This window comes from Myotis davidii, unplaced genomic scaffold (assembly GCF_000327345.1).
Source record: "Myotis davidii unplaced genomic scaffold, ASM32734v1 scaffold343, whole genome shotgun sequence".
NCBI lineage: Eukaryota > Metazoa > Chordata > Mammalia > Chiroptera > Vespertilionidae > Myotis > Myotis davidii.
In genome coordinates this window covers 77,864-105,281 of record NW_006293809.1, presented here as the reverse complement: position 1 = coordinate 105,281, position 27,418 = coordinate 77,864, and the positions used below count along the sequence as shown (strand labels likewise).

Here is a 27,418-nt window from a genome sequence, read left to right as displayed (position 1 = left end):
AACAAAGGACAAGTGCTAGAGAGGATGCAGAGAAAAGGGAACCCTCTTGCATTGCTGGTGGGAATGCATACTGGTGCAGCCTCTATGTAAGACAGTATGGAGTTTCCTCAAAAAACTAAAAATGGAACTCCTATTTGACCCTGTGATCTCACTTCTAGGAATATATCCCAAGAAAACAGAAACATCAATCAGAAAGGATATATGCACCCCTATGTTCATAGCAGCACAATTCTCCATAGCTAAGATCTGGAAGCAGCCAAAGTGCCCATCAGCAGATGAGTGGATTAAAAACCAGTAGTACATCTACACAATGGAATACTACGCTGCTGTAAAAAAGAAAGAACTCCTACCATTTGCAACAGCATGGATGGATCTGGAAAGCATTATGCTAAGTGAAATAAGTCAGTCAGAGAAAAATAAATATCACATGATTTTTCACTCATTTGTGGAATATAATGAACAACATAAACTGATGAACAAAAATAGAGCCAGAGTCATAGAAACATCGAACAGACCATCCAACCTCAGAGGGAAGGTTGGGGTGGCAGATAAGAGATCAACCAAAGGACTTGTAAGTATGCATATGAGCATGACCAATGGACACAGACAGTAGGGTGTTGAGGCATGTGCTGGGGGGAGGGGCTGGGAGCAGCTGGGGAGAGGTCAATGGGGGAAAAGGGAGACATATGTAATACTTTAAACAATAAAGAATTTAAATTGAAAAAAAAAACACAAGAAAAACAAATCATGAAAACTGCTGCTCTCAGCTAAATGTGTTTCCTTCTCTTTTTTGAAAGCCAGCAGTTATGGGATGAGTTCGCACTGATTAATTCAATAGGATAATTACTTCTAAAAAATTTAAAGTAGAATGAGATCACATTTTTTAGCTGTTAGCATCGTTTTGCTGAATTTTTGTCTTTCTTTACTGCCCAGAATTCTGTACTGTTTCCTCTCAAGGGAGGAGGAAATGGTGGGTGCTGTGCTGGTGGCGGTGGCGGTAGCAGCCTGACCTCAATTAAGTTACATTTCATCAGGAGGATGGAAGTGGTGAGGGGCCTCGTTAAGAGATCTTCCATGTGACAAGCACGGGGGGCGGGGGGGGGCTGTTTCTGGTTTGTGGTAACTTTAAAAAAAATCTTTTAAAAATGTGCGTCCAAAAAAAAAAATGTGCGTCCTTGCCCTAACCGGTTTGGCTCAGTGGATAGAGCATCAGCCTGTTGACTCAAGGGTCCCAGGTTCGATTCTGGTCAAGGGCATGTACCTTGGTTGTGGGCACATCCCCAGTAGGGGATGTGCAAGAGGCAGCTGATCGATGTTTCTCTCTCATCGATGTTTCTAACTCTCTATCCCTCTCCCTTCCTCTCTGTAAAAAATCAATAAAATATATTTTAAAAAATAAATAAATAAATAAATAAATAAATAAAAATGTGCTTCCTTCCCAGGTCTCCAAAAGCTGCCTGTCTGCAAAGGCTGCCTGTTTATGTCGACATTTGCTCTGGCGCTTGTTTCAATCCAGGGAAGAGTGTTCCTGGGAGGGAACAGCAAGCAGGGACCCGGAAGTGGAAGGGCACCAGAGAAGGCGGAAAAGGAGGACCGTCAACGTGGCTGGATGGGACAGAAAGTGGCCAGAGGGGTGGCCAGGGCCAGTTCATGTAAACCTGTCCATTCCTGGAATCCTTGTAGTATTTCCCTAACATTGCAAGTTAAGAGCGAATTTTGGCCTGGCCGGCAAGGCTCAGTGGGTGAGCATCGACCTATGAATTAGGAAGTCACGGTTCAATACCTGGGTTGCCAGCTCTCTCCACAGTGTGGGGCGTGCAGGAGGCAGCCGATCAATGATTCTCTCTCATCATGTTTCTCCCTCTCTCTCTCCCTCTTCTTTCCTCTCTAATATCAATAAAAAATAATTTTTAACTAGAGTGAATTTTGTCTTGAATTATCTCGGTAATCACCTCAATTTTCCATTTCGTTTTCCTTTAAACCTCTTTGGGACATCCTCCTAAGAGGATGGTTGTGAAATTCTTAAAGAATCCTAACCCCTAGTTGTTGTTTTCTTATGCTAACTCTTAAAATGAGTTACTCTGCATGTTAGCTTTTTCCAGACAGAATTGTAAACTGCAGCCATGGAAGAGCATATGGGCAGAGCCAACAGGAAATGAAACCCGCCACAGTTCAGAAGTCTGAAATAGTCGGGAAACTATTGTTAACCGGCCCTAGAAGCGTTTCTTTCTCTTTTTAAAAAATTGATTTGAAAGATCAAGAGCGAGAGCAAGGAACATTGATTTGTTGATTCACTTACTTATGCATTCATTGATTGATTCTGTCTGTGCCTTGACTGGGGATGAACCCGTAACCTTGGTGTATGGGGCCGACCCTGACCAACTGAGCCACCCGGGCAGAGTAGAAGCATGTTAAGCACTGGGTTCTTAGCCTGGGCCTCGGGAGCCTGGGAATGAAACACATACATGTATAAACTGTAGCAAAGTTTCCTAGGCACTCATGGGTATTTGGGGGCGAATAAGTCTGAAGTTTTCATCACAGTCTCCAACAGGTCCAGTGACCCCCAAACTGTTAAGAAATACTGGTTTGCTCAAGGATGATGCTTTTCTCTTTAATTTCATGGTTTCCTTCCTCTTCCCATCCTTCAAATCCACAGCAGCACTGGGCAACGCTGTCACCCAGGATCCTTGTAAAGTAATAGCCATTATTAGTTCACTCAACAAAGGCAGCAGAGAGAAGGGCAGGTGACGGCACTGGCTTCCCAGCGTGGCTGGGCGGGCAGGATGGCTCCAGTCAGTGAAGCACAAAGCACAGTGCCTGGCGCGCAGCTGCTCTCCACACCAAGCAGTTGCTATCGATGGTAATAAATCATGGAGACGTGTTCGCTGTGTATCGTCTATGGCACAGAGTTGCCTAGAGACCAGTATTCTAAAAGGGGAAACCGGGGAGGAAGAGAAGAAACATTTAGCTGCCCCGCCTCGGTGCCCACGCAGGCAGCCCTGGTGAGTGTCCCCAGCACTTCGGGGGCAGAGGTCAAGGAACGTGGCTCATTTGAGAAAGCCCCTCACCTGAGACTCCTACTCACGGCTGTGTGTCCCTGGCCCTGGGACACCTTCTACACCCGAGTCTTGGGTGTGTCACTAGGAAAAAGGAAGGCATTTTAGCCCCTACCTCCTGAGATGGTTGTGAACACAGAAGGAAAGGGTGCCTCCCAATCGCCAGGGCATGGTCCTAGAAAGAGCAGCTGTTTTTGTTTTTCTTCCCCAAATGAACTCGGTGAGGGGTTGAGTTAGTTGCCCCAAAAGATCACTGGTTTGAGAGTCTGTCTAAAGATCCTTGGGTTTATTCTCTTCTGTGTCTGATTTTCTGTCCTATTGAGGACAACAAAAAATCTTGGAACCCATTCGCAGCTCTCACTTACTAGCTGTGCGACCTTAAACGAGTCATTTGATCTTTCCAGGCTTCTGTTCTCTCACCTGTAGACGGATTTGAACAGTACTTAATCCGTTTCAGGGGCAGCCTGAGTGTGTGGCTCCTTTCCGAATGATTCTGGACTTTCTTTTGATTTGTGGAGGAAATGACTATTGAGTCTGCCAAAGATTCTTCTAGGTGCTGAGGATGCAACAGGGAATATAATCAAGTTCCTACCCCCGTGGACTTTACAATTCTTGCGATTGGCATAAAAACAAACGGCAAGCCAATGAGAGAGCAACTAATTAAAGGGTTTAGTTTATTTTCACTCCCATTAGTTGCAGTAACAGAACACCATCTTAGAGCCCTGGAAGTTTTCGTATGCACATATTTTCTGTTCCCAAGTGGGAAATAGTTTCAGCTTTTTGATGCTTCACCTTGGCTAACCTGGTAACATCCAATTTAACTTCCACCCTCCTTGCCGTGGGTAGACTTTCTCCTAATATTTATAACTAATGGGACAGAGACTGTCCAGAGCACGAGAGCAGACAATCCAGAGCATGAGAGCCGACAATCATGAATGTTAGCAGGGGTTTTGCAAGGGATTTGAGTTCTCCGTATAGATACAGTGCAGCCTGTCCCTTGGAAATACTATATGGTGTTCATGGTTGGTTGATGTTGGTCTCAGGAAAGGGCATTAAACATCAGTGTACCTTTCATAATCTTATCTGTCTGTTAACTCTACCTGCTTTTTAATAGTATTTTTTCAGACTTCAGGAGGCTGTGAATGAAAAACATACGTGTCCAAACTGTACGCAAAGTGTGTATGTATATGTATATGTATATATACACACACATATATATACAATATGCATGAGACTATCAGAAAGTTCCAGGCTTTAGATAAAGGATCTTACTTCCCAGAATCACCTATAACATAATTTCACAGGATTTGCTTTGAGTGCTTAGGTCACAGTTGGTGCTCAACAAAGATGCCTTCTTTTTCTAAACAGACACATGTAAACTGAGTAATAGATTACATTCATATGCACCACTAACTGCATTAATAAAAGCAGCCATTTCCCGCAAGGCGCTCACAGAGGCACACTGGATAGAGAGGGACAGGAGCCAAGAGCAGGGTGCTCCTGAGTCTGCCGCGCCCCCGGGGCGAGGGAGCGATCACGAGGGTGCAGCAGAGATCCAGCGCCCACCAGAAAGAGGAAGGGGCGGGCCGCGGCGGGCGTGGGGTAAACACAGAGCATCCTACTTCGCCCAGCCAGCTTTAAGCAGCCCATCCTGCGGGGCCACGCCCAGCGCCTAGCGACGCTCTCTATGGCAACCGAGACTTGGCAACGACCCCACCCCGCTGCGTCAAAACAAGCGTGTTGCGTCATAGCGGCGCGCCGGAAGTGACTTAAGCAATCGCCAAAGACTCCGGAAATTGGCTCTGTCCGGGACTGTTGTTGACTCCGACACCCGGCTTGCGATGGGTTGCGACGGGGGAACAATTCCCAAGAGGCACGAACTGGTGAAGGGGCCCAAGAAGGTTGAGAAGGTCAGTGAGGTGGGCCCGATGGGGACTGGGGTTGGCGGGGCCCCCTCGGGAGCGAGGAGAGGTGGGGGTGGGGCCAGCGGGTTCAGACGCAGCTGCGCGCATCCCTTGTGGAGAATTCAAAATTAAAACAGGATTAATAAGGGACCTTTATTGCGTGCTTGCTATTGCCACTCACCCGAAAGTACCCTCAATATGGGGTGTCTTTTGCAATTCTCACATCGGTCCGCACTGCCGTCATCCTCACTGTGCAGACATGGAACTTGAGAGTGAAAAGGAGAAAGTTGCGATGCTAGGGACAGCGCCAGGGTTTGAAGCCTGTCTGCCTTCGTAACAGTGACGCGAATGGGTACTGTTTATCGGGCTTTGTATACACTAACTCATTTCTCAGGGCAGTCCTCCCAGAACGTCCCCTTATCCCCGTGAGGCAGGTCCTTCTTAAAACCATACCCGACCCCTGTACCCCGCGTTCATGGCTGGTTGACGTCGGTCTCGGGGGCAGTGAGCTTCCGGTGGCAGTCTGTCCCTTCTCCCGCTCTGTAAGTGGCACAGTTCCTAGCGCACTAAAAACATTGTAAAGAATTCCTAATGCGCACAGGTAATTGATCACATCATATGTCATTTCCATGCTACTGACAGGGAAATTGAGTCAGTAACATGACCAAGATTTCACATCCCGTGGGTAATGGAACCAAGATCCCCATTCATTTGCTCAGGTTTTCAAAGTTAGGCCTAGTCATTGCTTTTTGATAGTAGAAGGCTCAGCAGTGTTTGCCTTGTGCTCCACTACAGTGCGAATTTTGATAAAAGCTATTTAAACTGCCAACGTGTAGCTTTGGATCCAGGGAATGGATAAAGTAACAGTTGGGAATGTGGGTTTGGTTTGGTTTGAAATAGTAGACAGTGGTGATTAAAAGCATGGTCTCTGTAGCCAGACTGCTCTTATCCCAGCTCCTTCATCTCTTTGCTCTGTGACTTTTTGGTGCCTCACTTTCCTCAAGAACAAAGGTAAAAATACTGAATCATAGGGTTTTTATGAGGATTAAAAGATTAAGTTACAGAAACCGCTTAGCACAGCAGATACAGTTGTTGCTTCAAAAAATCAACTTTAAGGGAATGTTTTTATTTTTCTATTTCTCTTTTCTCCCAAACATGCCATCTTGTTACATTATTCAGGTTTGGCATTTTAGGAGGGGAAAAGAGTGGGACATGGGATATTATATAGGTAAAACTACCATTAGAAGGTTATGGTCTTACATCTGCATTTTCATACTGTGGTTAAGGATTTGATATGCCCCCTGGTGAACAGTCTGCAAAAAACACTTCTGTTAAATTGGTGGTTTTATGCAGAATTAAATAGTCTTTGTGCTAAATTTATAAATAATAATGCCTGTCTTCTCAGTTTTCCATCCTTATATTCTGCTAAAACTTTGGAGCCTTTCCCATTGTTAGAAATGAAACTGGACTGTTTGCTTTTTCTGGATGGCTTCCCTAACTTACTGTTAAGATGCAAATATTAATATTTATATGTAGCTTACATAGGCAATTTAATAATGTGAGGTAAACTGTTTTGTCATAGGTGTCGTGTTTACAGGGGACTTTATTTCACATAGTATTGATTACTGTGACTTTTTAAATCCCAACTTTTGTGTCATTATCTTTATGAAAACCAAAAATCATCATAGTGTGATATTACTGAATAAGCCTTTATGTGGAGTTCTGTGGATCATGTCTTTCAGAGGTGAAAATTAATTAAAAAGGTTTTTTTTCTCTTTGTAGGTTGACAAAGATGCTGAACTGGTGGCCCTATGGAACTATTGTGCTCTAAGTCAAGAAATACTAAGGCGACCAATAGTTGCCTGTGAACTTGGCAGGTATGGTTCCTTAATTGAGATGAGTTTTTATTAAATGATTTTTAAAAAAATTTTAATGTGTAAATGCAGTTCTTGATTCATCAAATGTGAATTACCACAAGCAAATTTGTGAAACCTAGGTTATCATTCCCTGTGAACATAATTCTGTACAAACTTATTCAATTTGGTTTATTTAATCCATGGATTGAAAACTCAGAGATTAATAGCTGACTTATAAACATAAACGCATGAAAGAGCCATGTGGGGCATTAGGGAATGGTGGGAACTGGGGGAAACTGCAGAGTTCATGTCCCATCTACAGGGATAGCTGCTACTCAGTTCCAGCCAGTTGCAGTTCAAGAATGTGAGCCTAGTGGTTCTAGAACTTCTGATTTGATATTTTCATCCAGGAAAAGTTGAAAATATGTACTTTTATATTAAATTTCCCAATTTTTGAAATCCTTGTTAAGGTCACATTCACCCCTCAGACTGCCAGTTTGAGCACTTGATTTTAAACTCGTTTCTTTCTTTGTATGCTCTGGAAATAGTTGAGAGAGGATTAAACTTGTCTTTTGAGTAAGGCTGGGCATTTCTGTTATCAAATGTAAAATGACTTTGGATTGTACTCAGTTTAGTCTTCGTCCTTTGTGTGAAGGTTAATTGTTGCCAGAATGTTTTGACTAATCTTTATTGTTGCAGACTTTATAACAAAGATGCTGTCATTGAGTTTCTACTGGACAAATCTTCCGAAAAAGCTCTTGCGAAGGCAGCATCTCACATTAAAAACATTAAGGTAACACAGGTGATTTTGAAGTGCTCCAAGGTCTCTGTGGTTGAGGTTTATATTATAGAATTCATGTACATTATAGACCGAACGCAAGTATTTGGGATTTCATTCCCACCCAGCAGGCTAATAAAGGTGTGATTTTGGGTGGTCACTTAAAGCTTAAGCCGGAAGGTCCCACACCTGTACTTTCTGCATTATAAATTTGTTACGATTTAATATGCATGAAAGAGCTTTGAAAACTCTCAATGTGCCCTAGCCGGATTGGCCCAGTGGATAGAGCATCAGCCTACGGACCAAAGCGTCCCGGGTTCAGTTCCAGTCAAGGGCACGTACCTTAGGGGAAGGCTCCTCCCCAGCCTGGGCCCTGGTTGGGGCACGTGCAGGAGGTAGCCAATCATTGTGTTTCCTCTCTGTCTTTCCCTCTCTCTTTGACTCTTCCTAAAAAATCAATGGAAAAATATCTTTGGGTGAGGATTAACAAAAAAATAAAAATATTTTTTTAAAAACCTCTCAATGTGCTGTATAAACATTGGGATGCCTTACTTTTGTAGTTAAAACTCAGCTACTTGAATTTTTTATTTGAAAGACACTTTTATAGAATTAGAGAATTTTATAGGTAGACCACTGTTAAATCATTGTGGTTATCTCTTGCTGACTAGAAGTTCTGATTGCAGTTAAAATTCTTTCATGAAAGTGGAAAAACAAGGTTTGTAGTAAAGGAAGTTTGTTGAGAGGACAAAATTTTCAAATTTGGTCAGTGGGAGAAAAATTAGAAAAGTAGTGAAGCATTTGAGAACCATCAAGCTGTCAAACACTTCGTCTCAGCCTCACTGTAAATACCTCCTGAGGCACATGGCCAGTTAGTGAGGCTAAACCAGGACCAGAGCTCCTGACTCCTCAACTTCGGGTATTTTCCTTTATTCTCTTTCTTTTTAAATGTTTTATTATTATAGTAGGCTTTCTGTTTGAATTCTTGGAATGATTACAGGATACGGGATATGTTTATTTCAGGCAAATCAGTAATGTTGAAATGTAGCTGATCATAGTGATACAGAAATAACCATGCTGATTTTTGTCATCTTTTGCCTTTGGAAGAGTATTCACTCCTAAAAGACCCATGATAACATAATTATCTCAAAAGTGTGATTCTCATTGAAATTTATTTATACAGTTCTATATTAAACCAGTATTCAATGTATGTGCTTGAACTTTTCATTTTAATGCCCAAAAAACCCTCTTCCAAAAGTCTGAACTATAAAAACAAAGTGATTCAAATAAAGCAATGCACATGTTCAAGGCTGTCATTACTGTCAGCCAATAGTCCACAAAGGCCCAGCGCAGAGAACTTGATGGGACACATCTCTGCTGTAAACCAGGACGCCGACTGCGTGGTGGCTTGCCTGCTGAGGTGCTCACTGCTCTCCAGAGTGTTGAAATCAGTGGTGCGGTTAAATGTGGAAAATGCCTCAAGTGCTAAAGTTTGGCTAAGTCACTCCTTGTAAAGTTGAAGTTTTTGAAAACCTGAACGGCGGGGTCTTGGAATATGAGAGTATTCTCTGTCTAGTATTTGCAGTGGGATTCATTAGACCATGGCCTCAGATTTACTGTCTCCCCAGCTATGAAGTAAACATGGGTAATCAGTGATACGGAATGGCCTCAGTGAGGATTGACGCGCAGGGAAAAAGAGTCCTTTCTGGATGAAATTACTATAAAGCTTTCTCTTTGTGGAGTAATTTTGCATGTCAGAAGTTACTTTTCCTTAAATAGTAAATGTTTGTGAAATAGAAATTAACTAACTTATTTGCTAGTTAGTGAATTTTAAAAATCGTGTTTTCTGTCACAATTTATGATTTAATTTTATAGCCATGTTAATTGATGGTCACAGGAAAGTAGGTGGGAGGAGGTTTGAATGGGAAGGGACTAGGATAACAATTTTTCTGTTGATTTAGGTGGTATTAAGGGAAGAGTGATCCACTTATCAAATGGATTCTTAAAATATGTACGGTTTTTCACAGAATGTGACAGAACTAAGGCTTTCTGACAATCCTGCCTGGGAAGGGGATAAAGGAAACACAAAAGGAGACAAGCATGATGACCTCCAGCGCGCACGTTTCATCTGCCCGGTCGTGGGCTTGGAGATGAATGGCCGACACAGGTCAGTCTGCTGAATGACACTGGTGCTGTGGGGCTCGTGCCTTGGCCTCATGATCACACAGACTCTGTAAGGTGCTCTTCGGTTTGGATGGTTCATGCCCTGTCAGCCAAGTCCACTGATGTGGTGTCCAAGTGCACTCACCTTTGTTCTCGAGAGCAGGAGAACCTGCAGTAAAGAGGGATTTTAAACATTTCTCTCGTGATGCTTTTTTTTAAAATATATATTTTTATTGATTTCAGAGAGGAAGGGAGAAGAAGAGAGAGATATAAACATCAGTGATGAGAGAGAATCATTGCTCTGCTGTCTCCTTCACGCCCCCTACTGGGGAGTGACCCCGCAAGCCGGGCATGTGCCCTTAACAGGAATTGAACCTGGGACTCTTCAGTCCGAAGGCTGACGCTCTAGCCACTGAGCCAAACCAGCTAGGGCTCGTGATGCGTATGAGACTTGGGTTGGGTTATCTGATCTCTTCCTATGGGAAAGAAAGCAAAGGGCAGATGTTTCCTATCAAACATCCCATTTCCTCGTCATTGCTAAAAATTACTCAGTGGGTACAGTGTTACAGAATACGTGGTTGGTCGGTCAGCTGAAGTCCCAGCTGATAATTACTTGATTTGAATTTGTAGCCCCAAATCCTCTAGCTAGAGTACCAGAAATCGTAAGGTTGAGATTTATATTGAAAATGTAAGTGCCTCATGTATTTCTCCCTTAAAAAATATGAATGTTGAATGAGTTAGTAGGTGTCTTTGTATAGGGAGTCTCTAAGCCAAAGTTCTAAATTTTTTTCCCACCATTTAAAAATATTTTCAATAGCTGGTCGTCTAGACAGAATCTTCCATGTAACACATTACATGTTGAAAGGTAGTAATTTTTATACTTTTATTCAGGAAAGGGGGAGAAAGCATCTCAAGTAAGTGAAAACTTACTGAGCTATAAACAACCGCATTTCGTCTGGGGCTTTCTGGCTCATTTGTATACATTCGTCTAACAGACGTATGTGCTGTGTGTGGCCAACTGTGCCAGAGAGCATCACCTCTGCTGAGGCGGAATAGCCTAGGATTCTGTTCTTCTTCAAGTAGTCTGAATTTAAATCTTTTCAGCTTCGCTCTCAAACTTCAGCATGTAGTGGTTGTTACTCAGCCTGCTGTGCTGATCATTTCACAGTGTAGACATGCATCAGATTGTCAGGTTGTACACCTTAAATAGCCACGATTCCTAGTCTTCAATTACACCTAAATAAAGCTAGAAAATAATAAAATAAAAGCTAACGTTCACCATTTGGGTTAAGTAGGAACTATTTGGGAACCAGACTCATGTACCTAATCCCCCTCCCCTCAGCCCCTGGCAACCACCCACCTGCTTCTGTCTCAATAGTTTTACCTGTTCTGGATATTCCATCTATAATAATAAAAGCGTAATATGCAAATCAGCTGAATGGCCGAACAGGGAAACGACCGTCCAGATGACCTTCCAGATGAAGCTGGTGCTGTGAGGGCCTACTCTTGCACGAATTTCGTGCATCGGGCCTCTAGTATAAATAGAGAAGCATAGAGTGTGTAACCTTTTGTGTCTAGCTTCCCACTTCTTTTTAAGAAAGCCATGGTTCACCCCAAAAGAGGAACTTCGCAGAAGCAAACAGCTCCAGGGTCTCAAGCAGGGATTACTGGGAGCTGTTGCTCCAGTTGTAGCTTCTCCCAGTTTTTCCCTTTCTTTGCTCTTCTCTCTCTTCCCAGGTAATTGGGCTTCCCCTGTTCGGCTCTGCCATCCAATTAATAGGGCTTAAGCATCCATGAAATAGGATTTTTTTTTGGTCCTAAACAATATTTAGTGAATTTAGTACAGTGTTACGAATCGGGTTTTGTTAGGGCAGTCTGCAGCTGCTATAACTATAACCCCTAGGAAACTGGGGAACCTTCTGTTGGTGATTTTAGAGGAATATGTAAAGTAAAATGTGAAAGTGCTGTTGCCCGTTTCCCCCAATCCTCGCCCCCAGAGCAGCTTTATTAGCTGTTTACTGTTTAATGGCCCTGCAGACCCTCCCAACGCCAACATGCCATGCTTCCCTCCACCTCTGCGACAGAAACATAAACAGTCGTGGAGTCAGATTACACAGTTTGTAACTTTTTTTCCTACTTCTTGAATTTGAACTTGTTTTCATGGCCTTGCAGAGTCACCTTATTCTTTGTAGGAGCTGCATGAGTGCTCATCGCTTGTCCGCCATCCCCTACCCGTGACCATTCAGGTGGTTCCTCGGCTCCCCTGTCCCAGGCAGTGCTGTCTGTACCACACAGCTCCGTAAGCACAAGGAGGCTCTGGAGCTCGACGCTTTACCCGACACTGTCGGATCGTCCTCCTGTGTGTGGGCCGCATTGTACGTCCGGCCCACCAGTGCCGTTTCCTCACACTTGCCACACGTTAACCGTCCCCCAGAATCCATTTCGGCCTGAGAGGGAAAGCATTCTGTCACTGTTCTGAAGAGCATTTCTTTAACTGTTGAGTTTAAGCGCCTGTTATGTGTGTTGGACATTTATATTTCTTCTGTGAGCCACATGTTACTGGCCTTTGCCCATTTTTCTATTTTGTTTATTATTGCTTTTTTAAATATATTTTTTTATTGATTTCAAAGAGGACGGGAGAGGGAGAGAGAGAGAAACATCAATAATGAGAGAGAATCATTGATTGGCTGTCTCCTGCATGCCCCCTACTGGGGATTGAGCTCACAACCCAGGCATGTGCCCTGACTGGGAATCAAACCGTGACCTCCTGGTTCATAGGTTGACGCTCAATCACTGAGCTACACCAACCAGGCTGTTACTGTTTTTCAGTACCTCTTTTAATATTCATAAACTCTGAATCACATATGTATTTAAAATATTTTTTCTGAGTTCCTATTCTGTTTTTTGTCTTTTTATGTTTGTAGTACTTTTAAAAATGTATTTATTTATTTTTATATATAGGAGAGACTTTATTCTAAAGGCTTATAGCAAGGGTGTGGGAATGGGACTGTGGACTATGTTTGTGGTTTTAATTTATATGTATAAATATAATCAAATGGAACCATTTTTCTTTGTGGTTCTTGGCCTTTGTGTAAACTGAACACATGTTCATTGATAATATGGGTAATAATTTTTAAATTTTCATGTAAGTCATTCTCCATATTGAATTTTTTCTCCAGGTTTTGCTTCCTGCGCTGCTGTGGCTGCGTGTTTTCTGAACGAGCCTTGAAGGAGATACGAGCAGAAGTCTGTCACACAGTGAGTTGTTGACGTGTGTCGGTTCTTCTCAGTGGCTGAGGAAACAGATGGCGTGGGGTCCTCCCCTCCACGTGTGATTTCAGTGTCCTCCACTTCTTTCTGAAGCATGGATCTAGTTAGTGTTTCTCTGTTTACAGCCCTCCCGTAGCTTGTCACTGCTGGAAGTTGGGTCTGTGCTTCCATGTCCCTGCTGCCTGCCAGCTCAGAGCACACTGGGCCACTGCCTGAGTGCTCCTCTCTGTCCTGTGCCTTGTTCCCTCTGCCCTTCCAGCCTGGAGGGTCCTTCCTGGGAACCTTAGTCCAGAGTGATCACCATTCCCTGCGCTGTGTGATCCCACTGACCTCAGCTTTGTGGTGGCTTCCCCACTGGACTGTGAGGTTTTCCTCTTTTTTTAAAAAATAGGACTTTATTTTTTTATAGTACTTTTAGGGTCAGTAAAATTATGAGGAAAGTGAGTGATTTCCCATATTCCCTCTGCCCTGCCCATACACATGTGCATAGTCTTCCCTGTTACCAACATCCCCACCAGAGTGGCACATTCGTTAAAATATGAACCTCCAGTGGCACGTTGGCATTACCCAGAGTCCACAGTTTACATTAGGGGTCACTCGGCGTTGTGTATTCTGTGGGTTTGGAGAGATGTATAATGACACGTGTCATCGTCATCATAGTGCCACACAGTCTTTCCACTGCCCTGAGAATCCTCTGCCCTCCTGGCATGTCTGAGGGCTGGTTCTCTCCAGGCACATCCAGTGGTCAGTAGGTGCTCAGACAAGTGAGCAAGGGCTTGACCTGGGCGCTTGCCTGTTCAGTGCATGTGACGGCTTTGCTTCCACCTGTTGCTGCTGTAGCCGGAACGTTTGTCTCCGGTGTTCTGCTGACCCTTGGGAAGCCTGGCATTTAGTTTAGTGTCATGGATGCCAGTGGCTCTGGTCTGTATTTTCACCTGTGTTAACCCTGTGAGGCCTCCCTGCGCTGTTTCTCTCTCCAGTGAACGCCTCTCCTTCAGCAGCTTTTGTTGAACAGCTGGTGGGGCCAGCGCTGTTTGCTGGCCCTCATGGTGGATAAGACTGAGAGCCCCTGTTTGCATGGAACCCACCATCCAGTTTGAGAGATAGACACTTAAATGACTGAGCAAGGCAGCATCAATGGTGACAAATGCTAGGAAAGAAACACGGGGTGATGTCCCATAGGGAGAGAGGCCACCTTAGTGGGTCAGCAAAGGTACCTCGAGGGTTGAATGAAGACCTGAGGGGTGCAGGAGGCAGCCAAGCAAAGTTCAAAAGCTCAGAAGTGACAGAGGCCTTTGCTGGTTTAAGGAACAGAAAGTGTGGTGGAGGATGGGGACAGAGAGAAGTAGGTGAGATTGGAGGGTCGGGCAGGGGTCACGCCACATAGGGCCCAGGCAGCCACGCTGGAGCAGTGGGAAGCCACAAGGCAGCTTTAAGCTAGGCCAGATGGCCATTCTTCTTAAAATGGTCCCTCTATTAAGCCAGATGTGGAGGAGGACACACTGGTGATTCTATTTATTTAGGATGCAAAGACAAGCAAAAGGTCATCGGTAGGAAGAAGTCATTGTGGGCTGATTATGAATAAAGCCATCGGATAATTTAGAATCTGTCCCATTAAGCTTTTACAAGCAAAGTTGAGAAATTACATTCTGGAATGTACTTGCTACATCTCTGATATTAACAATGATGGATGAGTGTCCAAGGGAAACTCGGACGTGGTGACAGCCCCTGTGCTCTTGGAGACAAGTCCTGCAGGAGCATATGTCCCTGAAAAGTCCTGTTCTGCCTTGTTGCTTGAGGCCAGGTACCGAACTGATGGTAAGGATGCCATTGGAGGCCCGGGGCCAGAGAACTTCCTTTTGACAGAGCTGATGAGAATGGCTTTATGGAGGAGGAGGTGTTTGTTCTAGACCTTGAAGGCCGGGCCCGTTTCTCCTCAGTTAGACTTGCCCAGAGAACGGGGCAGGACCTGCCTGTGGTGGGAGAAGGGCGGTGTGGGGCGGTCCACGGACAGGACAGCAAACAGCCCCAGAAGAAGTAACTCCCACTTCGTTGCTCCTTCCGGCGTCTGCTGGCTGGGGGAGAAAGTCTCTGCCCTAGTATGTTCCAGAGCCTCTGCCCCTCGAGCTCTCCAGAGAGAGGACCTACGCTCAGAGCTGTGGCAGGCAGGCTCCAGTGGGACTGTTTTGTGGTCTCTGCATTTTTATGTTTATTCTATATTTATTGCAAGGGATGCTGTTTCTTTAATTCTTAAGACAGGAATATAAAGTTAACTTTTAAAGTAAATTTAAGTAGAAACAATGGGTAGATTTAAAGAAAAAATGCTAAGATACTGACAGTAATGTGTCAGGGAAATGCCTGGAATTTGTGAAATGCTGTTTGTAAATCATGGTGGTAGGTAGTGGGGGCGGGGATGGGGTGGAAGAGTTGGAGGGTGTTTTGAAGAAGAGAAAACGGAGGAGCAGCCCTACTGGGGAGAAGCCCAGGCAGCCCAAGGAGATGGGGCACAAGGTGTAGTCACGCAGTGGGGCAGGACTGGGGGGCAGGGCGACAGGCCGGAGATGTGAGTCGACTGGGTGGTGGAAACTTTGAGTGCCTGACCCAGGAGCAGGTCCAGGTGGGAATGCGGTAGGGAGCCATTGAGGCAAGAAATTTGACAGCGGGTATGAAAAGGGAGCCTGTGGGAAGTGCTGTGAAGGAGCGGGAACTCGGGGAACAGCTGGTATGTGCTCCATGGGGCGGGAGAGGCACTTTGCATCTGCTGTGTTCAGATGTGTGTGTACCAAGTTGTGTGTGTGATGTTGTTTCAGTGTTACACACATTTCCGAGTACACTCAGGAAGTCTGCTTGAAAGAATGTAAATAGGAGATGTGGAAAATTAAGCTGAAATGTATTACAGAAGCCAAATATCCTAAATCAGTAGTTCCTAAACTAGGCTTTCTCTGTAGAATCACCACTGTAGTTTGTCAAGTTCCCATTCCCCATCTCAGACCCCGACACCAAAGCCTTTAGGTGGGTGTAGACTTCTTTTATTTAAGAGTTCTCAGAGTAATTCTAATGGGCTCCCAATTTTGGGGGACTCTGACCTAAAGCAATCAAACATTTTTCCTTCTACCATAATGGCGACCGTCTCCTGGATCAGGCAGTCTTCCTTTGCATTGGCTGACCCCACACATAATGTAACCACATTGACAAACATACATAACAGAGCTTTATGGAGAAGTTGACAGTATGTCATGAAAAGGCAATATTACAAGGGAACTCTGAAATCCTTCTGTTGGTGCTTGGGAAATTTCACTGCACACCAGCAAACTTGAAAGTCCGCACCTTGAGCACTTCGAGGGAAGGGAAGGAAGCAGAGGAAAGGGGACCTGACTGTGTCAGGGTTGCACAAGGAGAGACCAGGTGAGGATGGGAGCTCCAGCTACATCTGCCTCCTGAGGGGACTCCTGCAGGCAGACAGGACGCTGGCTCAACTCAGGAGTGTCTCAGGGAGGAAAGTATCTTAAACATAAATCTGTTGCCAGAAGAGCAAGAAAGCACTTTTCTCTTATGTAATCTACATAGATACTGCCTTTGCTTAACTAGATGGAGTACTCTACCCTTTAGCTCGCTTGGGCAGCCATACAAGGCATCGCAAACTGGGTGCCTTAACAGAAAGTATTGTGTCACAGTCTGGAGGCTGGAAGTCTGCAGTCAGGGGTAGGCAGGAAATTGTGTGTCTGCAGGGTGGTTCCTCTGAGGCTGGGAGGGAAGGAGCTGTCTCAGACCTCTCTCCCTGACTTCAGATGGCCGCCTGTCCCTGTGTCTCCTCTTGTGGCCTTTCCTCTTTGGAGTCCCTCTCTATACCCATATCTTCCCCCTTTTTTGAGGACACCAGCCATACTAGATTAGTATGACTAATGACATGTACAGTGACTTGATTTCCAACAGTCACATTCTGACTGACTTCAACATTTGAGGCGATGGAGGGTAGGGGAGGCACAGTTCAACCAAAAACAACGATAGAGTTTACAAAAGCATAGAACATGGGACATTCACTGGCATACGTGGGTGGGAGTCACTCAGTCACGAAACCAGTATTGAGAGCCTGGTATATCGGATACATGGGTGGGAGTCACTCATTCATTCACAAAACCAGTATTGAGAGCCTGGTATATCGTTTGTGGCTCACGCACCAGTGTTGGCTTGGGACCACCACTTCACCTCTCTGGGCTTGACATTCTAATATGTAAAATGAAGGAATAGTAAATTCTCACTTTTTCTTTAGACCCAACTTCCAAACCATAACCCTTTTAAATGAGGAAATTAAGTGACAACTTTGTATACTGTCATCAGGAATCAAACTCACACTTGTATTTCAAAGGCTCTAAAATTTATGAATACCAAGTGTCTCAGGGCTGGCTCACTGCTGAGACAACCAGTGGGCAACACAGTGAAAGATTGTGGTTGGCCAGCTCTCTTATGAGGGAAACTTACGGACTCCAGCTCCTGCTGTCCTGTAGCTCGGGCCTCCTCTGGTGTTTGGAGTGTTCTCCACTCAGTTGATTAATGGGGACTCAGAAGGGAGGTTTTATTGGGCCAGTCCTGGCCCTGGTGCTCATCACTTCTGTTCGCATTCCATTGGCCAGAACTCAGTCATGTGGCCATACCTAACTACAAGGTAGTCTGGGAACTGTAGTCTGGCTGGATGCCCAGGAAGAGGCGGTGAAGACCAGCCATTCTTGCCAACTCTGCCAAAAGGAAGAATGATAGTACCGTTTCAGGAACTGTAGTGCATTGTGAAAAGGTGAATGAGTGAGATAGTCACAGTGTCAAAGCCTAAAAGAAAATTTCATTTTTTAGGTAATGTCTGAAATTCAGAGGAACCAATGTCATAAGCCAGATGTCAGGAACCTCAGTGATACTCAGAGTGTGCATTTCTCTACCTTTCATTCTGTAGTTCCCTCTGCATTTGCTGTTCAGTTAACTAGAAGAGACTGACGGGTTTGAAGTAGCTACCTCTGTGTTCTAAACCCCTCATGTGCACACTTGATGTCAGCAAACACGGTCCAAAGAGATGTAGTTGCTAGGTTTTTTTGTGTTCACTATAAACAAATCACTAGCCAAAATATCAATTGTATTCCCCACTGTGTTCCTTCCTTCTTGTAACAAGAAGAAACACACTAGAGTAATTACAGTTTGTAAAGTAAATGATGTACTTGTTACTAAGAGCAGATCCATGGTCCTGTGATATTGGTGTCGCCCGGGAGGTTTAGTTCACTCTTTCTTGAGAAAGGCATATTCCCAGGCCCCTTCATAGTCTTGCCAAATCATCTGTATTTTAGCAAGACACCTGGGGTTTTCTAGTTTATAGAGGTATGACCAGGAGCATTTGACTTGCTGGCTCTCTGGCTTCGTTTCTTTAGTCTCTGTGATAGGTGAGTGGGGTGTGTGGGTGTTTTAAAGTCAGAAGAAAACAAAAATTTACACCCATACTGGTTGGGGGTTTTTTCTTTTGTTTTTGCTTTTTTAGTTATTTTCATGGGGATTGAGGGGTGTGGAGTGGAAAAGAGAGAAAGTGTTTGGAAAGAGGATATATTTTCAAAAGTGGTCAGTGAATTCTATTTTCCTCCCTGGTCTCCAGGTTATTTTATTTTAGCTTTCCGCCGTCTTCCTGGTCTCTGTGAACTTTAAGCCTCAGGGAATTGCATAATATCCAGCACAGGCAGCCTTAAACTTTCACCTCTAGGGAAACTAATAGCAGGAAGGTTCTGTTCCTAGAAGGCTGGAGAAATTATCTACACATTAATTAATTAATTACCCATTAATACATCGCCTTTAAGATACAGTCCATAGCAATATGTTTCTTGTGATTTCTTTCTCATAGCTATAAAAGTGGCCAACAGTTGATAGTAGAGCCTTGTCAAGAGCATTTTTCTAGATTCGTTTGAGGAGTATCTTGTATCAAAGAATCATTTTCCCATCTTTCTTCTTTGGTTGAATATTTTCTTATTTCAAGTCAAGGAAACAAGTGATATGATGAAGAAAGCAAACACTCCTTAGAGCTCCCAGCCCAGTGGTTCAGCTCCTGTGAAAATGACTGTGCTGTTGACGCCAGTGTGGTTCCACGGCAGCCTCGCCTGCCGCAGTACCTTCGGTCTCCGCCACCTCTGCCAGCATGTCACCCCAGAGGGTCTGTCGAGGACTTGAATTTGTGGGTGAGCAGAGCAGGCGATTACTGGTCCACAGCACGTCTCCTGGCCCATATACACAGCTGTCCTGGACTTAGCAGCCTGCAAAAGGAAACCCCAAAACTCAGCTGCCTTGTCCCGTGTCAGTTTACATTCACGCACAAAAGTGACCCTACTTCCAAGGTCATCTGTGAGGCCTCTCTGCTTCCCGGGGGGTCAGATAACTATGAAGTCCATGATTGCTTTGATGGGGACTTTTACGCTGAATCTTGAATTTATGATGGAAGGAAAGTTTTTCTTCTTTTTGTTAGTGATCTGAAATGTTTGATGGCCCCTCTAAGGGAATACTGTGGGGTTTTAGCTAGTCATGAGCACGGGGGAGAGGTAATGACACTCGTTTGCCGGGTAAAATCTAAATGCTAATAGCAGCTGTTTTAAATTCCGTGAAGATGTTTTTTCTTGGTTGTGGGTAAGTGCATAAGAATTGCGCTGATTTTCGTTAAGTCATCGTTTCAGTCCTTTATTAGTTTTGCAAAGTGTTTGATGTAAACAGAATCCAGTGCTGCTTGGAGTCTTTCAAGATGAACTCAGGAGTCTGCTTTATGTGCCTGACCCTGCGCTCAGCTCTTCCTTCTCTCTCAATCCTCCTGCCAACTGGGGGGGATGGGGAAGGGTTGGCAGTGAGAAGGTAGAAGAGGGTCTGTGATCTCCAGTGCGCAGAGGAGTGAGCTCAGCTCCTGTGCCAGGACCTTGTGTCCATTTTGGAGCCTGGGTGTGAAGGCGAGCAGTGTGAGGGCACAGTGCCTCTCCCAGCTGGGACGTGCACTGTGTCCTCTCACTGCTCACCTTCACCCCCGCGCTCCCAGCTGGGAGCGAGGGTGTGAAGGCGAGCAGCGTGAGGGCACAGTGCCTCTCCCAGCTGGGACGTGCACTGTGTCCTCTCACTGCTCACCTTCACCCCCGCGCTCCCAGCTGGGAGCATGGGTGTGAAGGTGAGCAATGTGAGGACACAAGTGCACCTCCCAGCTGGGAGTGTGGGTGTGAAGGTGAGCAGTGTGAGGACACAGTGCAAGTGCACCACCCAGCTGGGAGCCTGGGTGTGAAGGTGAGCAGTGTGAGGACAGAGTGCAGGACAGTCAAGTGCATCTCCCAGCTGGGAGCGTGGGTGTGAAGGTGAGCAGTGTGAGGACATAGTGCAAGTGTATCTCCCAGCTGGGAGCGTGGGTGTGAAGGCGATCAGTGTGAGGACACAGTGCAAGTGCACCTCCCAGCTGGGAGCGTGGGTGTGAAGGTGAGCAGTGTGAGGACACAGTGCAAGTGCACCTCCCAGCTGGGAGCGTGGGTGTGAAGGTGATCAGTGTGTGAGAACAGGATTCAGTGAGGAGAGAAGCAGCAGCCCTTGGCTGTAACTGGGTAACTAATTTGTAGACGTGGGTATGAACTGGGAGGGAATGCAGACAGATGGGATGTTTTCAGAGTTGTGTTCTCGCTGTTTTGTTAATTAAAAATAAACGAACTCTTTGCTGCTAATGACGGGATGGCTGTCACTGCGCACAGAGCTAGGCTGCAGGCTCACCTAGGGGAGTGGCACCGGGTGCACCACTCTGTCACTTCCTGTGAGTGGGAACTACTTCATTTCTGAGCCAGGTTGCTCATCTGTAAAGTGTGAACGATACTTTCTTTTGAGAGTCGCTGTGAGGATGGACTGCAGGCCCAGAGCCAGGCTCCGGAAGGCTTGTCACACTGTCCCAACCAGTCGGGCCGACTGAATGCCGCCATCAGTTTGCACACTGAAGCTGGCGATGGCCAGAATTTCCTGAACTGTTCATGCCTGGGGAGTGGTGGTTTTAAGACTTATAGCAACTGATTTTATTCAGGGACCACTGTAATGATTCCGAATCATTACTTTATTATTGATGCCAACAGCTCTGACTTTCTGTGCTGCTTGTGCACGTAGGGAATCACTTTTTCTGCAGAAGTGGAGCTCCCTTTCTGAGCACTTACTGTCCTTCAGCCCCAGTGGGTGATGACAAGGAGCACCTGCTTCTAAAGAAAGGCCAGGTGGTTTGTTAGTTGCTAACTGTTGCCTCCTTCCTGTGGGAATCCCTCCCTGATTGGGTCATCTTTACCTTTTTACAAACACTGGAATTACTGCAGCGCCACTGACGCGGGACCTGTCGGGAGATTGGCGGTGTGTGGGCGGCAGCAGAAATGGCCTGTCTTTGAACTGCTCTGGTGTCAGAGTTTACATTTTGTATTTGTTTGCAGCCTGTCTCTTTTAGGTCAGTCTTTTAAACATCTCAAAAACTGGGCGGCCTGGGGTAGTTTGCATCTTTGATCCATAGTATTCAAACCTGAGGACCACACCCAAGTGCACTATTACAGTAGGTGATGTGTGTGCGGTGGCTCCTGCAGTGTTGGGAAGCTGCCCACTGTCCCCGGAGAGAGGGTGCTCTGGGCAGCTGCCTTCCCACATGGATTTGTTCTAATCTTCCCTAGTCTTCCTGTGTTCTGTGTCCACCAGGCAGGATTCAGGGCCCCGTGAAGGTCGGGCTCCCCCTACTAGACTCTTTCACACTGTGCTGTGACTTGTTCATCTGTCTTTTTTCTCCCCAGACTGTCTGCTCTTCCCAAGCAGCCATCTTCACCCTGGGGGTCGGATGGGTGGGGAGAGCGGGTGTGAATAGCTCCAGAGGAGCCGAGGTATAGCTTTTCAGCTCCACAGGTATTTTCCCAAACCCGTTGTGCCTGAGAACTCTCCTGTGGTCAGCCATCTCTTCCAAACTGCACAAGAAAGGACACTGCTCTCCCCCCCCCAAATCTTGCTTGTGCTCCCCAAGTGGAAGATCTGGCATATAAGAGAGCTGTCTGTCGGCCCAGCCACATAAAGAAGCTGAGAGAGAGAACCTCAGTTAGGAATCAGCTGTGGCCGCCCGTGCTCTAACACACGGCATACTGCTGGGCTGTCCTCACCTTCCATGTGGTCAGGGTCACCCAGAAGTGTCGCTCGGGGCTGCGGATATCTTTGGACCACTCAAGCGTGTCTCTGCACAGACATCGGTCAGTGCAAACTGCACAGACTTCCTCGTTAGTACATGGGAAGGCTTCCAGAATAAATTGTTGTGTTACAGGGTGGCTCTTTGAGTCCTTTGTTTGGAGACACAGGTATTTCCTTCAGGGCAGATCGGGACGACTTTGCTTGTCTTGGGTTTCATGTTTGCTGGTTGGCCTGCTCCAGGAGTGATCTTTTTGTCACTCCCTTGCTTCCGTTGTAGTGTATGACTTCTTTGTTGGTTTTGATTGAAAAATCCTGTCACAAAGATTAATGACATACTTCCATTGGAATTTGGAATGGACTAGATCGTCATATCGTTACTATCTGCCTGTCGTCTTATAAAGCCAGGGTGTACCACCTTCTCTCTCCAGTGAAATGAGATATTTCAGAACAGTTCGCCAGGGTCTGCCCAGCAGCCTTATACCTCTTTGGGGCCTTTGCACCAATGTGAATACAGGAAACGTTTTGAGGTACGCAAACAGCTCTGAGAAGCTGCACAAACATGGCCAGCTCCTCCTCGCCCTGTGCTGTCCTTCGTTAGGTTGGTGCTGTGCTGTAGCTTCAGTGTGGAGAGAGGTCGGAAGGTTTGGGTTTGTTGTCTTGGTTTTCTTTTAAGCTGACGGCCAGTGTGAAACATCCAGGTCCCACCACAGAGTGTTAGCTCCTCTTCACGGACACATTCCAGCCTTGTAACCCCAGAGCCCCTGGGATTGGGTATTTTCAGTCATTTCAATGATGCAACGAAGATCAGTCTCATGTGTAGCGCACTGTCCTGCGGGGTGAAGCGTGGGCTAAGTGTGTTTCGCTCCCTGATAGCGACAGGCACGTGGGGGTGGGGTGCTGGCCTGCCGCCCTCCCCTCAGCTCTGTTAGTGCTGTGTTCACAGTTCCGGCTCAGGTTCACGCTCACATTTAGAAATCGGTGTGCAGTAGTAGCTCTTTGGTCATTGCCTCCCCGAGCGTTTCAGGGTAGTCGGGCCAGCCTCGGGCTGAGGCCTCGGCTTGCCGTGTCTGGCAGGGTGGGAGGTTCCCAGGAGGCCACCTGCAGGGCCTGGCGCATTTCCCTTTTTAAATAGCGTGAGCACCTCTCGGTTTGCAGACATTTCCGAGCCCTGCTTCTTGGTGGTGGTGGTGTTCGTCTCTGTCTTGTGCAGTCAGCTTTGTGGCCATAGTGAAAGTGTGTTACACGTGTGACTCTGTCACCAAATTCATTTCCAAGAAAGTTAAGTGTTATTTATTCTCCAGGTGGGAATGGGCAGCTCATAGAAAGTACAGTCCTCTGGGTTTTGGAACTACTGTTCTGCTCCACAGAAAGTTCTGTTTGGAATATTTACTTATTTTAAAGGCTGCAGAGAGAGTGGCCATTCTCGTGTTACAGAGCAGATAGGATTTCTGTCCACCAGACCCGCGTCTCCATCCGTGCCCGGCTCCCCGTGTGTCCCTGAAATCACAGGTGGTTTCCAGGGTGGTGTGTGTGTGAGGGAGAGCACGTAGGGCCTTGGTGCACGGTCATTGCTTACACCCCTGGCCTGTAGACACGTCCGTAACCCCTCAGCCCTCCACGCAGCAGCCTCTGTGGGCCACGCAGGAAATTAACTGGCTTCCAAGCATGAACAATGGTTTGAAGACTAGACACTCAGCCCCCTGGAGACTGGTGGGGAGGCGCTGTAGACTCTCTCAGCAGCAGTCACCAGAGTTGCCTTAGGGTGGGGTTCACACCCGTTCCTTTTTAAGGTGCTAGAATCTTCAGTAGCAGAAGTGCTGTCCAGGGATGGTCCTCAGAATGGAATTTTCTCACATTGTAACTCTATTCAGGGTGAAGTGCTTTGAGGGCATTGTTTCACAACTCACCACTGCCCTCATTACTCAGCCAGGAAAGGGGCAGCTCGGAGTGGGAAGAAGCCACAGGAAGCCGAGTGTCAGGGAGGGCGAGTGCGGACGCCATATTGGGTCCCATCATCGTTCTTTTTAGGGTGACAGCACCACAGGCTGAGGCATCACAATTGCTGCTCTCACTGATTTTAGAAGAGATCCATCAACGCTCCGTATCGGTGGTTTTTCATCAGGGATTCAACCAACCAGGAATCAAAATTATTTGGGGGTGGGGGGTGATCCCAGAAAGTTCCAAAAAGCAAAACTTAAATTTGCCGCACGCTGAGCGCTGTGCTGGATCCACAGGAATGAAGTGATGCCATTTTGTAGCTCTATCCACTGAGCAAACCAGCTAGGGCTGTTGTTGTTCTTATACCGTCTCTGTGGCACCGACCTCAGGATTTGTGGGTCAAAGGACGGTCTCTTCAGTCGTGAGACCCGCCCTAGAGCAGGAGCTGACCCCAGAGTGATGGGTTTCGGAGACAGCACAGTAAATAGCCAGTGGTCGGAGCTGGCTAAGCCAAAGGTGCAGGTGGGACCGCGGGAATCTCCCCACGGCCCCAGGGGCTGTGGCTGGGCTGTGGCTGGGCGAAGGGGCGGCTGCCCCCTGGTCATGGACTCTGTCTGTCTTGCTCTCTCCAGTGTGGGGCCGCCTTCCAGGAGGATGACGTCATTGTGCTCAATGGCACCAAGGAGGACGTGGACACACTCAGGAGCAGGATGGAGGAGAGGAGGCTGAGAGCGAGGCTGGGGAAGGTAAGGGTCCTGTGTCCCGCCCCTGCTGCTCCTCTCTCTGCCTTGCAGTGGCTGCTGGGGGTTGGCAGGGTTTGAGGCCTTTTTACAACCTGGCAGGGCCTGGGCACTGGACAGTCCAGCCTGGCTCTGCCGCACCCTCGCTGTGGGGTGGGCACAGTGCTTCTCTTCCTCGCTCAGCGCTCCGTATCGGCAGTTTTTCATCAGGGATTCAACCAACCAGAAATCAAAATTATTTGGGGGCGGGGGGTGATCCCAGAAAGTTCCAAAAAGCAAAACTTAAATTTGCTGCACGCTGAGCGCTGTGCTGGATCCACAGGAAGGAAGTGATGTGTAGGCACACCCTGCGTCGTCTGTGTGCTCATGTAGGTCACGCGTAAATGCTCTTTATGTAATGCCATTTTGTATAAAGGACTTGAGCATCCTTGGATTTGGGGCCCTGTGAGGGTCCTGGAACCAGGGTTCATAACTTGTGAAATCAAGGAAAATCGCCATCACCCCAGCACATCCGAAGAGCCTGCTGCCCAGATCTGAGCGTCCAGGAGTCGCCTGGACACCTGGTCCCCCAGGAGCCTGTGCCCACCCCGGTCCCCAGGTGCAGCCCCTCCACCAGCACCTGGAGCTGCCCCCTAGCTTTCCCCGCCCTCAGGGCCACAGAAGGCACCCGAGCTCCGGAGATGTCTGCATGGTGGCGGACACTTGACTTCAGTGAGTTGTCGCGTCTGTCCCAGGCTTCCCGGGACGCCCGTGCCCTCTCTGCCCTCTCCGAGAGGTGCTCACCGGCGCTCTGGTTACTGCTGCCGGACACCGGACACTTCCTCAGACACTCCAGCAGGAGGCGGCTGGCAGCTCCTCCCGACCCAGCGCTGTCCTTTCACATGAGGGCTCAGAGCTCAGCAGCTGCCTCTCTCTGTTTTGAAGGGCTCGCTCTTGTCCTCGGGTTTTTACGTCGTATACGAGTGTTACAGGTCACATGCATGTGTGCATTGTAAGTTCAGGGCTCCTGCCGGAGAAAGTTCCTTTTCCCACGTTGTCTAGTGAGGGGAACCTTCTGGTAGTTTAGGCTGTGTGTCTGTAGCGCCATCTTTTGGCTACTTGGGAAAATGGCATTTTTAAAGGAAATTCTCTGAATGAACAAGGTCCTATGTCTCCTGTGACTGAGTCGGTTCTAGCACAGCCACGTGGTTTTAGAGTGGTTCGTTGCATTTTAGAAATTAGGAGCGACAGAATCCTAGTGCCTGGACATCTTACTGGCAGTAATCCCTTCAGCACAGCCTCAGCCCTCGTGGATGAGCGAGCAAACAGGAAGGCGGTGTGAGCGCCCGGAGAAGCCCCCTGGGTGCGTGTGCGGGCTGGATCGTTCAGTTAGCTGCTCCTTTGTGGACCGCAGTCACTGTTCACGTTGACTTACCACTGGACACTGTCAGAATGTTGCGAATGTGATTTCTGGAATGTGAACATAAGCAGCTCTCTATAGAGATGTTCTTGAGTGAGGCAGAGTACATGACTGGGCACACGCGCAGTGGGTCCGGGTCTGGAATCAGTGGTGCCGGGGGTTGTCTTCCAATGAGCCCCGCCCTGGGTGCACCGCCCGGCCTGGCGTGAGGCTCTCGGGTGGCGGGCGGCCGCTGAGGCACTGGAGGGAATGAGGTGCATCTCCACTTCCTCTCCCCACAGAAAACAAAGAAGGCCAAGGCGGCAGAGTCTGTCTCGCACCCCGCGGCCAGTGAAGGTAGGTGCTGCTCGCAAAGCAGGCGGCGGGGCGGTCTTCGCGCCCTGGGTGGTCTCTTACTTTGCTTCTCTTACAGAGTCCGCAGGGCCGTCCGGAATGAACACGGGAAAGCCTGAGGCCTCCAGCCTGGACTCCCGGGAGAAGAAAGTTGGCCCGGCTCCCAGAAGCACAGGTGGGTCCCACGGAGCCGCAGCGGCTGCTCAGAAAGCTGGGCCCTGGGGTCACGTCACAGCTTTATTGGCCTGAACTCAAAAACCGAGGTTCATCCCAAGTCCTGTCTCGGTCATGCGCTGAGCTCTCTTGGGGACTAGAAACACTTCCAGACCCCACAGCAGGAGCCTGTCGGGACGGACGGGTCTGGGCACAGGTGCTGATGTTCACTTGACCTGTGGAGCGTGCGCTTGGTGCCAGGCTCACGAGGCTGCCCGACCTGGGCCTGGAATCCCAGAGACTGGGTAGAGGGCTGGGGCTCAGCGTGGGGCGGGGGCTGGGTTTGTGTGCACCCCACCTGGCGCTCAGAGCCTCCCTCCCCCACCCGCCTCTCGGCCAAGTTCTGAAAGCCATTCAACAAATAGTCCAGAATTCAGCACATTTCTCCTGAAACCTGCTACCTTTAACTAAACAGCAAAACACTATTTATTTCACAAAAAGGAAAACACAGACCGGTTAGGTACGAGCATGTCTGACCTCGCATTGTGAGGAGCAGCCACAGTGGTTACGGGTTTCGACCCCTGCTCTCCGCGTAGTAGCCCCCTGCGGGGGAGCTCACTCAGCCTCCCGCTGCCTCCGATTCAGCCGTCAAACCGGCCA

The 27,418-nt window shown here is 47.3% G+C and overlaps 1 protein-coding gene across 2 annotated transcripts in view; it reads left to right on the top strand.

Annotated features, from left to right (window-relative positions):
• The first annotated feature begins 4,792 nt into the window (after positions 1–4,792).
• RTFDC1 (replication termination factor 2 domain containing 1) overlaps positions 4,793–27,418 on the top strand; it is a 23,543-nt gene continuing 917 nt past the window's right edge. Inside the window, exons 1-8 of one of the 2 annotated variants that reach the window (XM_006767751.2) lie at positions 4,793–4,966; positions 6,743–6,837; positions 7,516–7,609; positions 9,619–9,758; positions 12,934–13,012; positions 24,766–24,879; positions 26,554–26,608; positions 26,685–26,780. In XM_006767751.2, the coding sequence (XP_006767814.1) occupies positions 4,898–4,966; positions 6,743–6,837; positions 7,516–7,609; positions 9,619–9,758; positions 12,934–13,012; positions 24,766–24,879; positions 26,554–26,608; positions 26,685–26,780 (742 nt within the window). In that variant the 5' untranslated portion in view covers positions 4,793–4,897. The remainder of the gene's footprint in view (positions 4,967–6,742; positions 6,838–7,515; positions 7,610–9,618; positions 9,759–12,933; positions 13,013–24,765; positions 24,880–26,553; positions 26,609–26,684; positions 26,781–27,418) is intronic. The other variant, XM_015566533.1, reaches the window with a different exon arrangement.